General features: G+C 31.1%; 1 protein-coding gene across 1 annotated transcript in view; it reads left to right on the top strand.

The window, feature by feature from the left end:
- Positions 1–2,678, top strand: part of LOC142330701 (putative inorganic phosphate cotransporter) — a 33,401-nt gene extending 30,723 nt beyond the window's left edge. Inside the window, exons 8-9 of the mRNA XM_075376148.1 lie at positions 2,320–2,558; positions 2,643–2,678. Of these exons, the coding sequence (XP_075232263.1) occupies positions 2,320–2,558; positions 2,643–2,678 (275 nt within the window). The remainder of the gene's footprint in view (positions 1–2,319; positions 2,559–2,642) is intronic.
- Positions 2,679–16,635: the final 13,957 nt, after the last annotated feature.

Here is a 16,635-nt window from a genome sequence, read left to right as displayed (position 1 = left end):
TATCTATCTCAAATTATTTTGCACACATATTGTTCATTGTTCATAAGAAGTAAGCCTGTTAAATGAGGGGGCAAAAATCTCTCAACATGCTAGAAATACAGTAGCCTATAGAAACGCCATCACACTTTATAATGTATTTTATTATTTTTTAGTGCAGTAAAATCTTGGGTCCTAGGGAAAACCATAAACTACTTTGATTTATCCTGATGAATAGATTCTTCTTTGATACTTTCTTTCCTATTTTCAATTCTGTGGGTAGTATAGGTCTCCATACTAAGGACATCAGGACCTTAAGAGCCTGTCCATCCTTGGTGATAATATAACATAATGAAGATACAAAGTGGTGCACGAAATGATCCAACATTTGATTTTGCTAAAAAACATTTATTTGAATTGTAGTACTGATAAGTAAAATACAACATGTTTACTATATACCTGGAGATTATGTTCTGCTTATCACATATTCAATATGACCACCATCACGTCTAGCAACTTCTTCAACATGCTCCTGTGTTGTTAATAACTCAACGACACATATCCTTGGTTATCTCATTGCATGCCTCAATGATCAGCATTTGCAATTCCAGCACTGTATGCGGATGTTTAGGGAAAATCTTTTCCTTTAGAAATACCCAAAGAAAATAATCAAACGAATTCAGATCAGGACTGTTCGGGGAGCCAGTTCTGTCCACATGTAAAACGATTAGGAAATTGGTTTGAAATGACATTTGCATTAAAATATGCATGCAGAAAGTTTAAACAACATTAGCTGTGTGTGGTCTGACTCCATCCTGCATGAATCACTTGTTTTCTAATTGAAACCTTTTTGCAAGAAGCTGAGGAATAAAATTATTATGCAGCATGTTTAGATAACATTCACTGCCCTTCACTATCAGTTCAAAAATGAATGGTCCTATTACCCCATGACTTGAGATAGCGGTCCATACCATAATTATTGGAGCGTGGTGCACCATTTCATGATGCACGTGTGAATTTTTGGAAACCCAAAAATGCACATTTTGTTTAACAATCCTGTCTAGGTGAAAATGTGCCTCATCTGAAAACCAAACATTGTTCAATAGTATATCTTGGTTCACAGCTCATTCAGCAAATGCCATTTTTTGTTATTTGTCAACCTTAATTTAGGCAACACTGTTATCTTGTACAGATTCAAATGCAAATCAGATTTTAAAATTTGCTGCACAGATCGCCTATAAATCCCAAGTTATGCTGCTGATTGTTGATTTGTCCGGGCTCCTCAGCAACGCTGCTCTGACATTCTGTAGAGAACAAATATTGGCAGGCCATTGGCACTTACTAATACTGAACCATCACTATTAAATTTTTTGTAAAGTCTACATATTGTTTTAAATGAGGGCAATCACCGAGTTTGAAAATTTGCATGAATCCATCTTTGTATAAGCACCACAGTTTTTGTTTCATTAAAAAATAACACAGACTTTACATGCTATTCAACTTCCTTTGTCTTAGTATGTCAGCCATCTTGAAATGATACACAAATAGTGCATTCAGAAAGAGAAGAAACTAATATTCATGAACTGCTGTCACTTCTGCCAACATAAAACATGTTAATAATTATTAACCAAACCAATTATTGCCAAAAAAAAGTTAGATTATTTCGTGCACCACTGTATAATGAGATTGTATCTATTTTATTGACAGCATCAATATTAAAAAAAAATTATAAATTCTAAAACTGTGAACTGTAAAAGTTGTAAACTGTAAATTTAGTTTCATCAACATTCAAAAGAAAAAGAATTGTTTTTTAGGTGTGTAAGATAATATTTAGGGATGTTTATGTGGCATGTGTTATTTTAACAAAGAAATCATCAGTTTTATTAATTTGAAGTAGGATTAAATGCTTTAATCATTAATATATAAATGCAAGCATGATGTAGTTATACATCCAAAGGACAACTTTATTCGCCAGATTTTAATCAGTAACATTTAGAAACCAATTTTTTAAATGCATCATCGTTGGCATTGGTCGTTGGCATTTTACTTTAGTTTGTTTTCAAAAATTCTAATAATGATACTTTTCAGGTGTGTGTGGATTGTAAGTTTTAAAACAATTGCAGGACTAGCTTGAACCACTTCACTGACTTTACAAAGAAAATGAAGCCACTCTTACCTAACATTAGTTTTTTTAATGGAAAATTTGTATTCTTTCTGCTTAAAGAGCTAATAAAAATCTTGTCAACACATATCTGTATTATTTATTATACATTTAAGGTAATCTATTTACATCAATATAGCAATTTAAATTAAAAATATAAATTATTTTTTATTGTTTATTAGCACAGTTTGGTCCTGGATTAACTTGTTTAGTGGCGGTTTATGCTGGATGTAATCGCACTTTGGTAGTAGCATTATTTACAATTGGTGTAGGTTTGATGGGACCATTTTATGCATCATTAAAAGTTAATGCTATAGATTTATCTCCAAATTATGCAGGATTTATAATGACAATATCAAATAGTTTTGGATCACTTGCTGGTGGCCTCTGCAGCGTAACGATTGGTTATATTGCTAAAGAGGTAAAAATAAATAAATAATATAATAGATACTAAATTTGCAATAAAATTTTATTTTTATTATCAATATGATTTAATTTTTAACAGTTTCAACTTATTGCCATTAACCTTTTACAAATTTGAGTCGAAAATTCCACATAATTTTACTCATGGTGTTCATTAAATTTTCCTATAAAAATACATTTCAATTGTGCAAATCGCATTGAAAAGTACTGATATTGTAATTTTAAATTAATGCATTGGCATGTGATTAACCAATCATTCAGTTACTACAAATTAGCAATAAGTCACTCATACTGTCCTTTGAATGCTGGCAATCATGTAAAATATTTTTGTAATAATACATATTTTCCTGCTGAGCTGAAACAATGTACATAGTGCATTATGCATTGTTTCACTACAAAAAGAGTTTCATTAATCTGTTGCTACATACTAACTGTACAATTTTTTCTTATGGCTGTGAGGCATGCAAACCATTTGAGGTACAAGGGGCACCAGTCAGCATTGCTTTCATTAAACATAATGATGTTCACTTTACAGCCAGTACCTGCAGAGAACAAAAGTAAGGCATCACTTGTGGTGACTGAATATTACCTGCATTTCAATGGGTTTGGCATGCTGAGAGACAATAGTATATTCAGTTCAGTGAAGGAAACCACTGATAACCAATTCACTCATCAGTTTTACTAGTAACCTTGGCATGGGATGCTTGTTATTATTTAAGATGGCTATTTCAATTTTGAAAGTGACGTATGACTTATATCAAGTCACGTACAACAGTTAATAATGATATATAACATACATAATTAAATATACGTATTTACTATTTGTATTTACTACAGTTTTTTTGATGCCTGTAAATGAATAATGAATTTTGTGAGCTAAACAGGAAGGATGGTGTATGATAAACATACATTTACATAAAATGGTGTAGATTACTGGATCGTTGAATCTAGGACCTAAAATTTGAATCTAGGATGGTGTATGATAAACATACATTTACATAAAATGGTGTAGATTATTGGATCATTGAATCTAGGACCGTTTATATAGAATGATATTTCATTATAGAATCATAGATTTAGTTGTATACCTTTCACTTTTAAAGAATCAGGGTTTTTAACAGGAAATTAAAAACCAATCCAAAATTGCTTTTAGGTTCGGGCTCAAGCCCTCAATAATAATAGTACCCTAATAGAATAGAATTTACTAGTAATAATAGTTCTGAAATAGTGCTTCCATGATATTTACTACTGTACCTTATTGGTATTTCTTTACTTTTCTTTATTTATCATTTTTCTATTGCATTTTCAAACAGAAAGGATCTTTATTATATTAGGACCTGAAGATAATACATCCCACTGTTTATGTAGTAGTAGCAGTGAATACATTTGATTTGAAACCTGATATAAATTAGGATAGGTGATAAAACAAAGTAATAATAAATACATTTTAAGATATTTTCTAAAAAGAAATACTTATACAATCACGATGGAGCAACAGTACATTTAAATCACTGTCTTTTTCTTTTTTATAAAAGAACAATTATTAGGGTACTCAAGTGTTTAATAAAATCATATTCTAGTACATACTAAAGATCACTGGCCAAATAGTAAAGATAAATGTTACATGGTACATTAAATGGACACTCAACTACATACATTTCGAGAAAACAAACAAGCACAACCCATAACAGCAGAATCAACATTTGCAAATCATTTCATATAGTTAGACACAAATACCAGATATATATATATATATATATATATATATATTGCATGTCATAACATTTAATTTTGATCATGCTGAAACTCAACTTGCTCAATCAGTAATGAAATTATTCTCATACTAAATTTGATAAAAATAAATTTTTAGAATGACCATATAAAACAATTTCGTAACTATTATGAAGACAAGAACAGAACATCCAATTCTATTTATTTAGTAGTTAACAAAATCCTGAAAAAATATTCTTGAAGAACACTTTTAGAACATTTATAAATTGGGGTTTTTTAGAATGTTTCACTGCACAATTTTATTTTTATATAATGTAATTTAAATTACTACCCAAATGTAAATTTTAATATATGTTGTACTTACTAACACCAACTGACAAAATTTTAAAAAATTTTCTCTGAAATATCATTTTTGGTATTCATGTTTATTATTACATTTTGGCAAATATTTTCTAGTTTCATTCATCTGTAGGTGAAGGTTTTTTAAATAATTGATTATACAAAAAAAAAACATCAGAATCAGAACTATAAATTTTTAAAATAGTATCAAAAAACAGTCTTAAAATTGGATATAAAACTAGCCATGATCCATTGGACTACAAATGTACATCAGTATGCTTTTGGATCATTTTAATGGAACAGTGGATCTGTAAACCACAAAACATTTCATTTTGGTATGAACATTTTCTCATTCCATTTGATTTCATTTATTAAGATGTATATGGAAGCATGCACTTGAAATCAAAGTTTGGTATTGATTTCCAAACTTATGTAAGATTACTACTTTTAATTACTATCTTTTTTTTGTTTCACTTTGTTTTAAAATTTTTTCATTGTTACTATTAATTACTGTTATTATTGTTATCTCATCAACTTGTTACAAATTTTATTATTAATTACTATTAAATTGACCCTGAAATATACATAAAATTTTTTCTAGACCTTTCTAATACCAAATATTTGTAAAATACATCTGGAATATTCTTAGAGTATAATAAAATAATGTAACAATTTGTGTTAAGATAAATATATTTAATAATTATTGACAGTATACTTTAAACCATTTTTTATCATCTCTCCTACCTCATGTATGTGTTTTATTAGCTCCTTATGCCAGATTAGAATGAATAAGGAATGTATGAATCCACGTACCCTTCTATGAAGCATGCAACTTGAATGAATAATATCTTCAACAACAGATGCTTTCTTCCAAACATCTTTCAGAGCAAATTTTTGGCTCCTTATACAGTAAGGTATCTTACTCTTTACAAGTGCTATGATACTACACTGAAAACATAACCAGTACAATTTGGTTTGAATGTGTTTAGAAAATATTCCATTTGCCATTGTACGGCATAGATGATAAATTTGTATAAAAATGTTTTCTAAAATTTTGCATTAATTATTTAAATTATGGGTTGGAATTATGTTGAATTTTTAATTAATGTTTTACTATGTAGAAATTTGTTTATTCTTTCAGAATACGACAATAGAATGGGAAATTGTATTTTGGATTTCAAATTTATTAGTCAGTTGTTCTGGTTTATTTTTTATTATATATGGATCAGCGACCTTAGAAAATTGGAATGATCCACAATAATGAATTATACAGTAAAAATTGAAATTTTGCATTAATGTTAATAATCATAGAAAGTTAATATATATAACCTGGTAATAATCACTTATTTGAATTTTATTGATTATTAGCATATGAATTTTTAGTTAATTATCATGTGCACATGCAAGTGCATCTTATTCACACACATTTATGTATCCTTTTTATTGCTACAAACAGATACCAAATGATAAGCTTCTACATATTCAAACTTGTACATATATAGTGCTGGAACATACATAACACTAAAGAACATCAACCAACAGTCATAAAAAATGTTCAATATTTTTACAAATAACTTTGTGTGTTCTTATAGAATTGCAAAAAAAAAATATTCAAGATCATAGAACAAACAGAACAACTCGAGAGTATACAGATTTGCAGTGATTGCATTAAATACTACACTGGACCCCCACATTCTTTCACAAATATAAATTAACATGTGAGCACTACATAACTAAATCAGTCTTTGGTAATCTCTTCAAAGAAATAGGATACACACATTAATCAAATCATGTAGATTTTACACGTAATTCATAATACCAATATTTCAGAACACTTAACAGTATTTGATAAAAATGAAATACTGTATTATAATCAAGCATGAACTTTGATATTTTTTTCATATGCTAAAAAAATTCAATTAAATATTTTCACACATACAAGTTTCAATCTTATAGGGCAAATTAATTGTTTATAAAAGAAATTATAAAACACAACAGAGTAGATTTAATATATTATTTGACCACAAACTAAGGAGATTCCTTACATTTTAAAAGTGGATCCCAATAGGGGTACTGGATAATGCACTGATGAAGGTGATACATAATTAACTCAGAAAAGTTCTCAGGAAGAAAAAATTTCCACGTAAGAGAAAAGTAAGGTTTTTATTTCTATCTGGATTATATATGTATATATATATATTTTTTTTTTCTATATACAAAATATATATATATATATATATATATATATATATATATATATATATATATTTTTTTTTTTTTTTTAATTCAAATAATTCATTAACATATTGACCACTGTGCTAATAAAATTTAATATTAAATTAAAAACCAGTTTATTAATTAATAATAACCAATAACCAATTTATTATTTAAACCAATAAAACACAGTAAATAGATAAGTTAAACTTACCATATTAATTTCAAAAATTGAATTTCATGGGATCCCACATCTTCAGTTGGTATTTTATTCTATAATTACATTAAAATAAATTTTTTTAATAATTTATGAATTTTGAATTTGTCAAAATTGTTAATGTTTTCTGAATTTCATCATCCACGACAAATTCTGCTGTTCTGTTCTGGAATGATGGAATATTTAAAACATTGTATTTTCCTTTATTCTAATGTCATTACTGCCTACTGTTAAATTGTTTTATTATGTTTTTAATTTTCAGGTTGGTGACCTTGACATATTTTGTAATTTTGTTCAGTTTTAATCAGAATGCTTTATGATTTCTGTTACATTTTGTTTGACCATTTTTCATATTTTATTTTTATTTTACTCAGACTGTTTTAATGATGTTTTTACAATTTTTTGTCAATAACAAACAAATAGATGCCTATTTTTGCAGTAACCCCCTCATTTGCCATTTTTAGAGGTATGAGACTGATCAGTCCAACAAGAGTTCACTTATCAAATTCACACAATTAAATTTGATCTGTACACTCTAATGAGATTGATACATCCCGCACTATCTTATTTTTGCTTTTGAAAAACAGGCTATTATACTTTTTTATATCTTTGGAATAGAATATTTTTTTAATGACCCTTGAATAGGATATCATTTTATTTTGCTATTACAATCGAAAAAATTTTAACCAGATTTTTATTTGCATAAAATTAGTTATTTATTTTTTTAAACGTAATTAACTAATACATTCAGGTAATCTATTTTCACTGTAGCACTGCAGATATTAGGTAGATTTCATAAGAAAGCTACCTATTGTAATGTGTACCATGATTCAACTTCCGGCAAATTTCGACATATCTTTGAGTTTCACATCCCCAGACTCCAAAACCACCATCAGTTCAAAAGTTTATTTATATATATATATATACACACATATTTATTGTGGACAGGATAACTGCTGTAATTTTGCGCCAATCACTTTCAAATTGTTGCATAAAATATAACGAACCAAAATCTCGGTCGAGTTCGTTAATGGACAAAATCGCACCATGGGGGTGGATTTTTCCAAAAAATATCACTATAACTTTATTATTAAGTAAAATACCAAATTCGTTTAAAGTTCCTACTATTCTTTTGATAAGGGCCTAAAATTTATATCTAAGTAAAGTTTTTTGGTATCACCAACCATTGGCCCACGGGGTGGAAAAAATGGGGTTTCGAAGACTAAAAAAAATCATACCTCTCTTAATAGGCTCAGTATCGAATCGGTTTAAAGTGGTCGTAAGGCCTCATTACCTAAAACTTTTGTTTGAAACAATTTTTGATATGACTACAAACCCTTACGGCAAGAGATGACCAAAATATTGCTGGAATTGTAAGAAGATGTGGCTTGTTGTATGCTAAACATGTGAAACTTTTTTTCTAGTGCAACCATTGTAGTATTGAATAAATTTGAAGTTTTTCTTAACTTTAATGTGGAAATAGTTTTTATCCCTACTTAGCACCGGTGAAATCTACCTCCGCCTTCCGGTGTGCCGAAAGGGATTTTTCTTTTAACCAAAATTACCTACCTCAAATGGATATTCACCTATCTTTTTCAAAATATATAAATTCATTAATGTTATAGATTATCTACAGTATAGGATTTTATTTTACTGTCTATACGGACAAATCTCTCCGTGCTAGTGATCTGGATAAAATCGATTTAAAATTCAATTTTGGTGTTTAAAGTCGTGACGGTATAAAGCCGATTATTTCTTTCAATATATTATTATGTTTTTATTATAATCTTGATGTATTTTATTATTTTACTTATACTAATCATTTAAATTTTTGACTGTAATACGTTCGTTAAAAGATGGAAAAAATCGCATAATCGACCAAACTAGTGGACAATATATCGGATTGGAGTATTAGTCAATACTGATTCGAAGCGATTATTTATAGACTTGTATTTTAGAACGTAAGTAATGTACAAAAATAATTCTACATTTCTTTACTTTCAAAATGAAACTATCTTTGACAGAACGCTAATTAACAAAAAAACTATAATAAAATAAATGCAATTGATAAAACCAACAATCATTGAAAGAAAAAATGAGATTAAATCTTTTAAATAAAATTTTTGTCAACCGACAAAAACAGCAAGTTACCCACCTGACTATTATATGAGTTTTTACAACTTGTTTGAGATTGATCGATCCCAATACAACGTTCAAGTATACACAAAAGTGTTTCTGACTCCTCTATGCATTCCTTGTTTAATCATATGAGCAAGTGGTTCCAAATGGTATCACTCGAGTTTTAAAAATACTATTGCATATGGGACTGATCAGTAATGAAATTCTGCTGTACCAGACTTCTTGTGAGACTGATTAATCCCTCAAGGTCTTCAAAAACAGTTCTGCATATGGGACTGATCAGTGTTACTGTGACTGCATTAACAAAATATTTGTGTGACTTATAAGTCTCACAAGGTTGCCAACCTGTTAAATTATCGTCTTCGAATGTGATTTGATGGTTTATCATTTTATATTTATTTTATTAGCACAGTGATCATTTGAATTTTCAAGTTAAAAGATTATACCAAATCTTGTGAAATACCAGTTCACCACTCCAACACTTCAATAAAGGTAGGTACATTGCTATTTATGTACCTTAGACTGTACACAGTACAGTATATTTATGGTTGTAAAATTGTATCGGTTATAGTAACCTTAACTGACCAATCTCTTTGAGGTTACTATAAACATTATGTATTGTATTTAAAAACTGTAAACAATGTAATATCTTAATAAAAACTGATATTTAATTATGATAACAAGTTAAATAGCCTTTCAAAATTGTATCGCTATATTCTATCACTCCCAAAACTTGCTGGACTACCAAAATTAAATTAAATTAAATTAAATTTAATTTAATTTTGAATTTAATCCTATAAGATCTATAGTAAATTTTAAAACAGCACCTGCAAATTTTGTAGCGAAAATACTTAGAATAAAAATGAATCTTAATTACAAACATAATGTAAAAAATTGTTTCTGGACATTTCCTTTTATTTATTATAAATTAATTATTTTTTATAACTTATTAAATCCATTGTGAATGGAATACGGAAGAGAATATAAGGAAATAAGGGGGATTGAAATTCTGTTGTAGAAGAAGGAAGGGAAAAAAACTAGTAGGAAAGTACGGACTAGGCGTGCCAGAATGAAAAAGGAGAAATGTTTTATTTTTTTTAATAAGGAAATAAAATTTTCATTATAAATATTTGCTTGGAAATCTATTAAAGGCAACACTATATGTGTAAATCACCAGGAGATGAAAACAGATATTGACTTTATTGTTGACAATATATTTTCAGAAGAAAAGATTTAGAAATGCAATTAAAAAGGTACATGGTTTGCCAGGAACAAACATAAGTAGTGATCATGTACTCCTTGTTGCAGAAATAAAAAAAGAAGTGAAGAAAATAAATAGATCTGGAAAAAAAATTGTTAATAGGGTAGGATGTAACTGAAAATGGAAACTGAAGTAAATAAAGGAATAAAGGTTAAAAATGAAATAGAAGCAATAATTACTAAATTGAAAGTTTTACTAGCATTAAAATATAGGAAGAATGGAAAAACTTGGGAGGATAAATGAACAGCTAATAGAAATGTTTAAGCGTTTCAATAAAGAAAGATTTCAGAAGGTGATGAAATTGTTAATATGATCTTCAACAATGGGATGGAAATTATGATAAAACCTTAATCAGAGCTTAAAAGTATGAAACAATAATGAATTAGAAATTCAAAGATACTAACTAAATAAAATAATTATACCCAAATTTTAAAAGGATTAACTGAAGTTATTTGATCACATATTATTTAAACAAGATGAAGAAAATTGAGTTTAGAATTATTTAATAAGCTGCAAAGTTGATTCTGAAAAAAATTCAATAAATTAGAGGGTAGTTGTTTTAAATAACTGATAATTTAATCATAATGGCAGAAGCAGGGTAATAAGGCTACTTGTCATAAACCAATGTTTTGCTGTAGTATATTTTTTGGTTTGATTAAGGTGAATACTTTGTATTTATTTTTTTTCACATTCATAAATACAAATGCATTAATGAGTTAGAATCTTTAATTTACTAATAATATTCATTCATGATTAACATTTATGAGTGACCTGTTTTTGTGTCTTGAAAATTTGTTCTGACTTTGTGAAGCAGTTCCATGAGATGGTATAATTTACAGAGGAATATATTAGAAGTAGTAAATATTTAATAAAATTACAGAATTACCATTTTATCAAAGCAAAACTAATTTTAATTTATAATTAATTATGTAATTGAATTTAACTGTAAGATTTAAAAACTTGAAATTATTAAAATTAAAATTTTAAATTATTGCTACATATTGTATAAGTTTTAATCTATTATCACTGTGAATTGCCAACTTCTACAATCTTTTATGTAAATAATGTAATTTATTATAAAACCCTGCTGTCCAACTTGAGATTACTTACTTCCTCTTAATTGGAAATATATTGTCTAATATTTAAAATGAACTTTTGGAATGTTTAAGAACTAATATGTACTGGATAATATTTTAAATTATGTTCCTTATAACTTAATTCCATAACAGGTAAAACGCTTTAGAAAGTATATTGTTGAAACAAAAGAAAAATCTCAAGTAAGATTATGACAGTATCTATACTTAATAAATCACTTTTAAAGTAAATCTGATTTAGCTTCCTTTTTAATAGTACATTAAGAACTGTTATTGGCAAATAATAACACAAAAAAGTATAAAATGTATTATTTTAACAATAAAAAAATAATTACTTAGTTAATAGATTATACTTAGTTACTTAATAAGTATTAATAATAATAATATATTACTTTATGATGCAAAAAATAATAATTTTCTGCGATTACTGTTAAAAAGTACTTGCTTAATAAATTACTTATGTACTTAATTACTTAATAATGTAATGTATTATTTTAATGATGTAAAAAAAAAAAATTTCTGTGAGAAGGAGAAAAGGTGTACATGCCATCAAAAAAATGTAATCAGCTTGGAAGCAGTAGTGATGAAGAAGTGAAAGAGTAAGAATGCCATTTTTTACAATGTGCAATTGGCATCCAAAATATACACACAATCTCAGAGTCACTAGCAGTTTTAATGGCTTCTTGGAGAAGTGAATCAACTAGACTGAAAAATCTTGCTTGATATTGTCTTCAGTGGTTGTATGGAAAAGTGGTTGGAACCAAATTTGCATTTGTGCAGGCAGATATTTTCCAAGCTATGGCTACATTTACAAACCACTAAGAAAATTAGGGCATTTAAGGAATGATCTTAACCAGTACAGATTTTGCTAAGAACACTTGTCTGAGCATGCACACTTGTTACCAAACACACACATGCTCCTCTGACCAAATCTTCAGAACATTCCATATATAAGGAAAAAATAAGAGTAGGTTACCTTTCTGAGTACAACATATCATTCCCAACCCACAGCAATCTTTTCAATGTCAAAGGTTTGGCCACACTACAACATCTTGTTAAATAACTACTGTATGTGCTTGATGTGCTAAAGACTGACTGTCAAGGGGAAGAAAAATGTGCTAACTATGGTGGAACACATTCAGCTCATTCACAAGATTGCCCAACTTAATGAAGAGAAGGCAATTCTTTGTAACATACAGAAGCTACCTTTTCCAGCTGCACCGCACAAAAAGAATACAAAAAGACACTGAACTCCCAGAACCTGGTTAAACCAGAAGTCTCTTTTGCCAGTGTTACATCAAGGCAAGCCCCTGCAAATGTGCATAATCAACTGTGCAGATTTTGCAGTGAGTTAAAACAGCTTGTTCAGATCTTAATTGAAAAAGTTGCTTCTCTCACAGCCACTATTTCTGAGCTAACTGATAAACAAGAAGTCAGTAGTTGCAGCTAACCAACATTGGTGGTATCACTCTGAAAGTTCCTGCCCTCAAAGTTTTCCCTTTATGGGCAGGGGTAAATACAGCTTGGTGGTAAGCCATCTAATAAGATCCCTTAAGGAAGCCTACACAAACACCACCTCTGGTTATAAAATATGACTTCCCATTTTTCAAAATCTCCTATATTGGAGGATAATATGGTTGAGGAATTGCTTGACTCCCCAGGGTGTTGGAGTTTATTAAAATTAAAAATTCTAAAAGAAAAACCGAATCACCTATAATTAATTTTATAGATACCTGTAAATCTATATCTATATTTAACTTCATTTATGAACATTAACCAACGGGACCTTAGAGGTCTTTGGTTGTACATTGAAGATGTTAGAGTATTAATGCATGCACAAAGAACCTTTAATAATGTGCTTCCAAGAAACACACCTCCTGCGGCAAGATGCAGTTACACGTAGGGGCTATTTCTCTGAGAGATACAACTGATTTGCTGGTAGAGAAAGTGGTGGGGTTGCTATGTTCATGCGGGACCGAGTGTCGGCTACAAGGAAACCACTAGCTATCATCATCCCTGCTGTTGCCATAAAAATCTCTATCTCTTTTAAATTGCATGTTTGCAATCTATATCTCTCATCGAACTCAGTGTTTGATGTTCTATTTACACAAAATCTCCTCATCCAGATTCCATCTCTGTTGTTAATAGTAGTGGACTTTAATGCTCATCAAAAAGACAAGATTTGGACTTGTCTGCAGAATGATGGCTTATTTACGTTTATATCATCATCATCTGGTAAATTACCCAATTAACCTCTCCTTGTGCTCACTGAGTTTATTTCATCATCTTATTTAGTCTGTTTGTGATAACTTTTACAGCAGAGACAATAGGCCTATTATTATTGCTTTTGGTATCAACCATGTGATGAACAGAAAGCCACTGCGATTGTTGAAAGAGTAGATTGGAATGGTTATTATCAAGCCTTCCCATCACAGTATAACAATAGTGCTGCCACCCCTGATTGACTTACCTCTTTTACCTCTGTGGTACTCAAGATTGCTAGTAGATACATTCCACAAATATCTAGAAATCCTAGACGTCTTCCATTCCTTGGTGGAATGATGATTACCAAAACATGATTAGAAAACCACAGCTGGCTCTGGGTAAATTTAACTGCAAACCTACAAATGAAAACATGAATTTGTACCATAAGGTCAGAGCGATACCTTGTTGGGTGTTCATAGATGCTAGGAGAAAATCATGGATGAACACCATCATGGATGTTACACAGTCATGGATGTTACACAGACACCATCTTGCACACTATTCCTATGTGTACTGCATGGAAGAAGCATTGTATAATTTACAGATCACAGAAATTTATTCTCTGACAATAAGTTCACAATGGAGAACTTCTTCTGCAGTCACAACTAACTTAACAGATTGTTTTTGTTTGGTGTGTCTCACTTCATCATGTATTAATGAATTTCATAGATAACATACAGATGGAAATAGTACCATAAAATGTTGGTGATTCGATCAGTGAATTAAATGTTTGTTTTACATTCAATGAGTTGTCACATGCACTAAAAAACTCATATGACATCTGCTCTAGACCTGACAAAATTTGTCTCAGTACGCTCTCAAACCTTCCCAATTCAGCACTACAACACCTATTGTGAATTTATAATTTGTTGTTCTCTGTTCAAGTCTTTCCATCCATCTGGTCTGAAGTGGTTGTCGTACCAGTACTTAAACCTGGTAAAGACTAAGCATGCTCCTCAGACTACCACCATATCTCCTTAACATGCATTTTTTGCAAATTGATGGAGAAAATGGTGAACCACAAACTTACACAGTATTTAAAGAAACATGCCCTAATATCTACAGAACAGTGTAGTTTCCTCCAAAGATAATCTTCCATGGACCATCTGGTATCACTGGAAACAGCTACCCAAAACGCTTTTCTACTCTATGCCTTGTTGCTATCTTCTTTGACATCAGGCATGGCCTGGCCTCACAACATGGTATTCTAAACACCCTTAAAGAATGAAGAGTCATGGACAATATGTTTACCTTTATTAGAGCTTTCTTAAATGACCGGACTTTCCATATTCTTATTGGAGATTCTGTATCGAGTAGCATCACCTTGGAAAATGGAATACCTCAAGGAAGTGTATTAAGTGCCACCTTGTTTGCTATAGTCATCAACAGCTATTATTAGATGTGTGCTGCCACCTGTTTCATGTTTCCTATTTGTTGATGATTTTGCTGTTTATATCACATTACATTCAACATGTATGGAGATTGCTTCTTGGCTTCTGGCTCTGTATTGTAAATCTTGCATTTGCACTACTGGTGGTGATTTTCTGGAAAGAGCAGTGTTCTATGTTTGCGTCGACGGGGCTTGAACAACTTGACCCTTTTTTTCTTGTTTAGCCTCCGGTAACTACCGTTCAGATAATACTTCAGAGGATGAATGAGGATGATATGTATGAGTGTAAATGAAGTGTAGTCTTGTACATTCTCAGTTCGACCATTTCTGAGATGTGTGGTTAATTGAAACTCAACCACCAAAGAACACTGATATCTACGATCTAGTATTCAAGTCCGCGTAAAAATAACTGGCTTTACTAGGACTTGAACGCTGGAACTCTCGACTTCCAAATCAGCTGATTTGGGAAGACGCGTTCACCAATAGACCAACCCGGTGGGTTTGAACAACTTGACCCATATATTATATACCATCTGCTGCCTGTAATAAGAGAGCCACTTGGCAGACTGTTCTCCGGGTGCACAAGCTGCAGGGTTTTTCCGACTTATTGGAAAATTGCCTTTGTGAGAATGTTCTTAATAGCGGGAAAGGATCCGAGTGAGGTCGGCAGTTTTCGGCCCATCAGTCTCTCGCCGGTTCTTGGTAAGTTGCTAGAAAGGCTGGTTGTGGAACGGCTCCAGGAAAGCATTGAGATGAACGGTTATCTAAATCGAGACCAGTATGGCTTCACAAAAGGGGTTGGTACCGAGGATTGTATCGTAAATGCTCTTGCCGAAGTGGAAAGCGCCGACTGTAAATATGTTTTGACAATTTTTATAGACATAGAGGCAGCATTTCCTTCCTTGTGTTGGGGTTCTGTCCTGTATGAGTTGGGACGCTGCAATGTTCCCACAGCCCTGCAGACTGTAGTGCGCGACTACTTGTCTATCGAACGGCTTTGTTTAAAGATTCGCGCCTGGTTGTGAAAAAGTCCGTTACCAGGGGAAGCTTGCAGGGTTCCGTTCTCGGTCCTCTGCTGTGGAACCTGTCCTTTGACAGATTTCTGGGATTGACATTTACAGAAGGGTCTCAGCCCAGGCTTTTCGCCGATGACTGCCTCCTTTTAGTTCATGGCAATTCACGACCGCAGCTGGAAGAAAGTGCGCAAGCAGCCTTGTCAGCTGCAGAGGGCTGGATGGACAATCAAAATTTAAAGATGTTTGTGCCCAACCCCGTAGGAGAAGACACTCGCCTTGTGACGCTTCCGGTCCCCCCCACCGTTCCTAACCCTGATGGGCTTAAACGGGAGTCGTCTTTTGCTCTCTAACTTATTACATCTTACAGTAATAAGCCGGGCCTCGTTGGGAAGCCACTGATATAAATGCC

Source organism: Lycorma delicatula, chromosome 9 (assembly GCF_047948215.1).
Source record: "Lycorma delicatula isolate Av1 chromosome 9, ASM4794821v1, whole genome shotgun sequence".
Taxonomy (NCBI): domain Eukaryota; kingdom Metazoa; phylum Arthropoda; class Insecta; order Hemiptera; family Fulgoridae; genus Lycorma; species Lycorma delicatula.
Note: the sequence above shows the minus strand (reverse complement) of the source record. Positions and strands in the feature narration are given on the sequence as shown.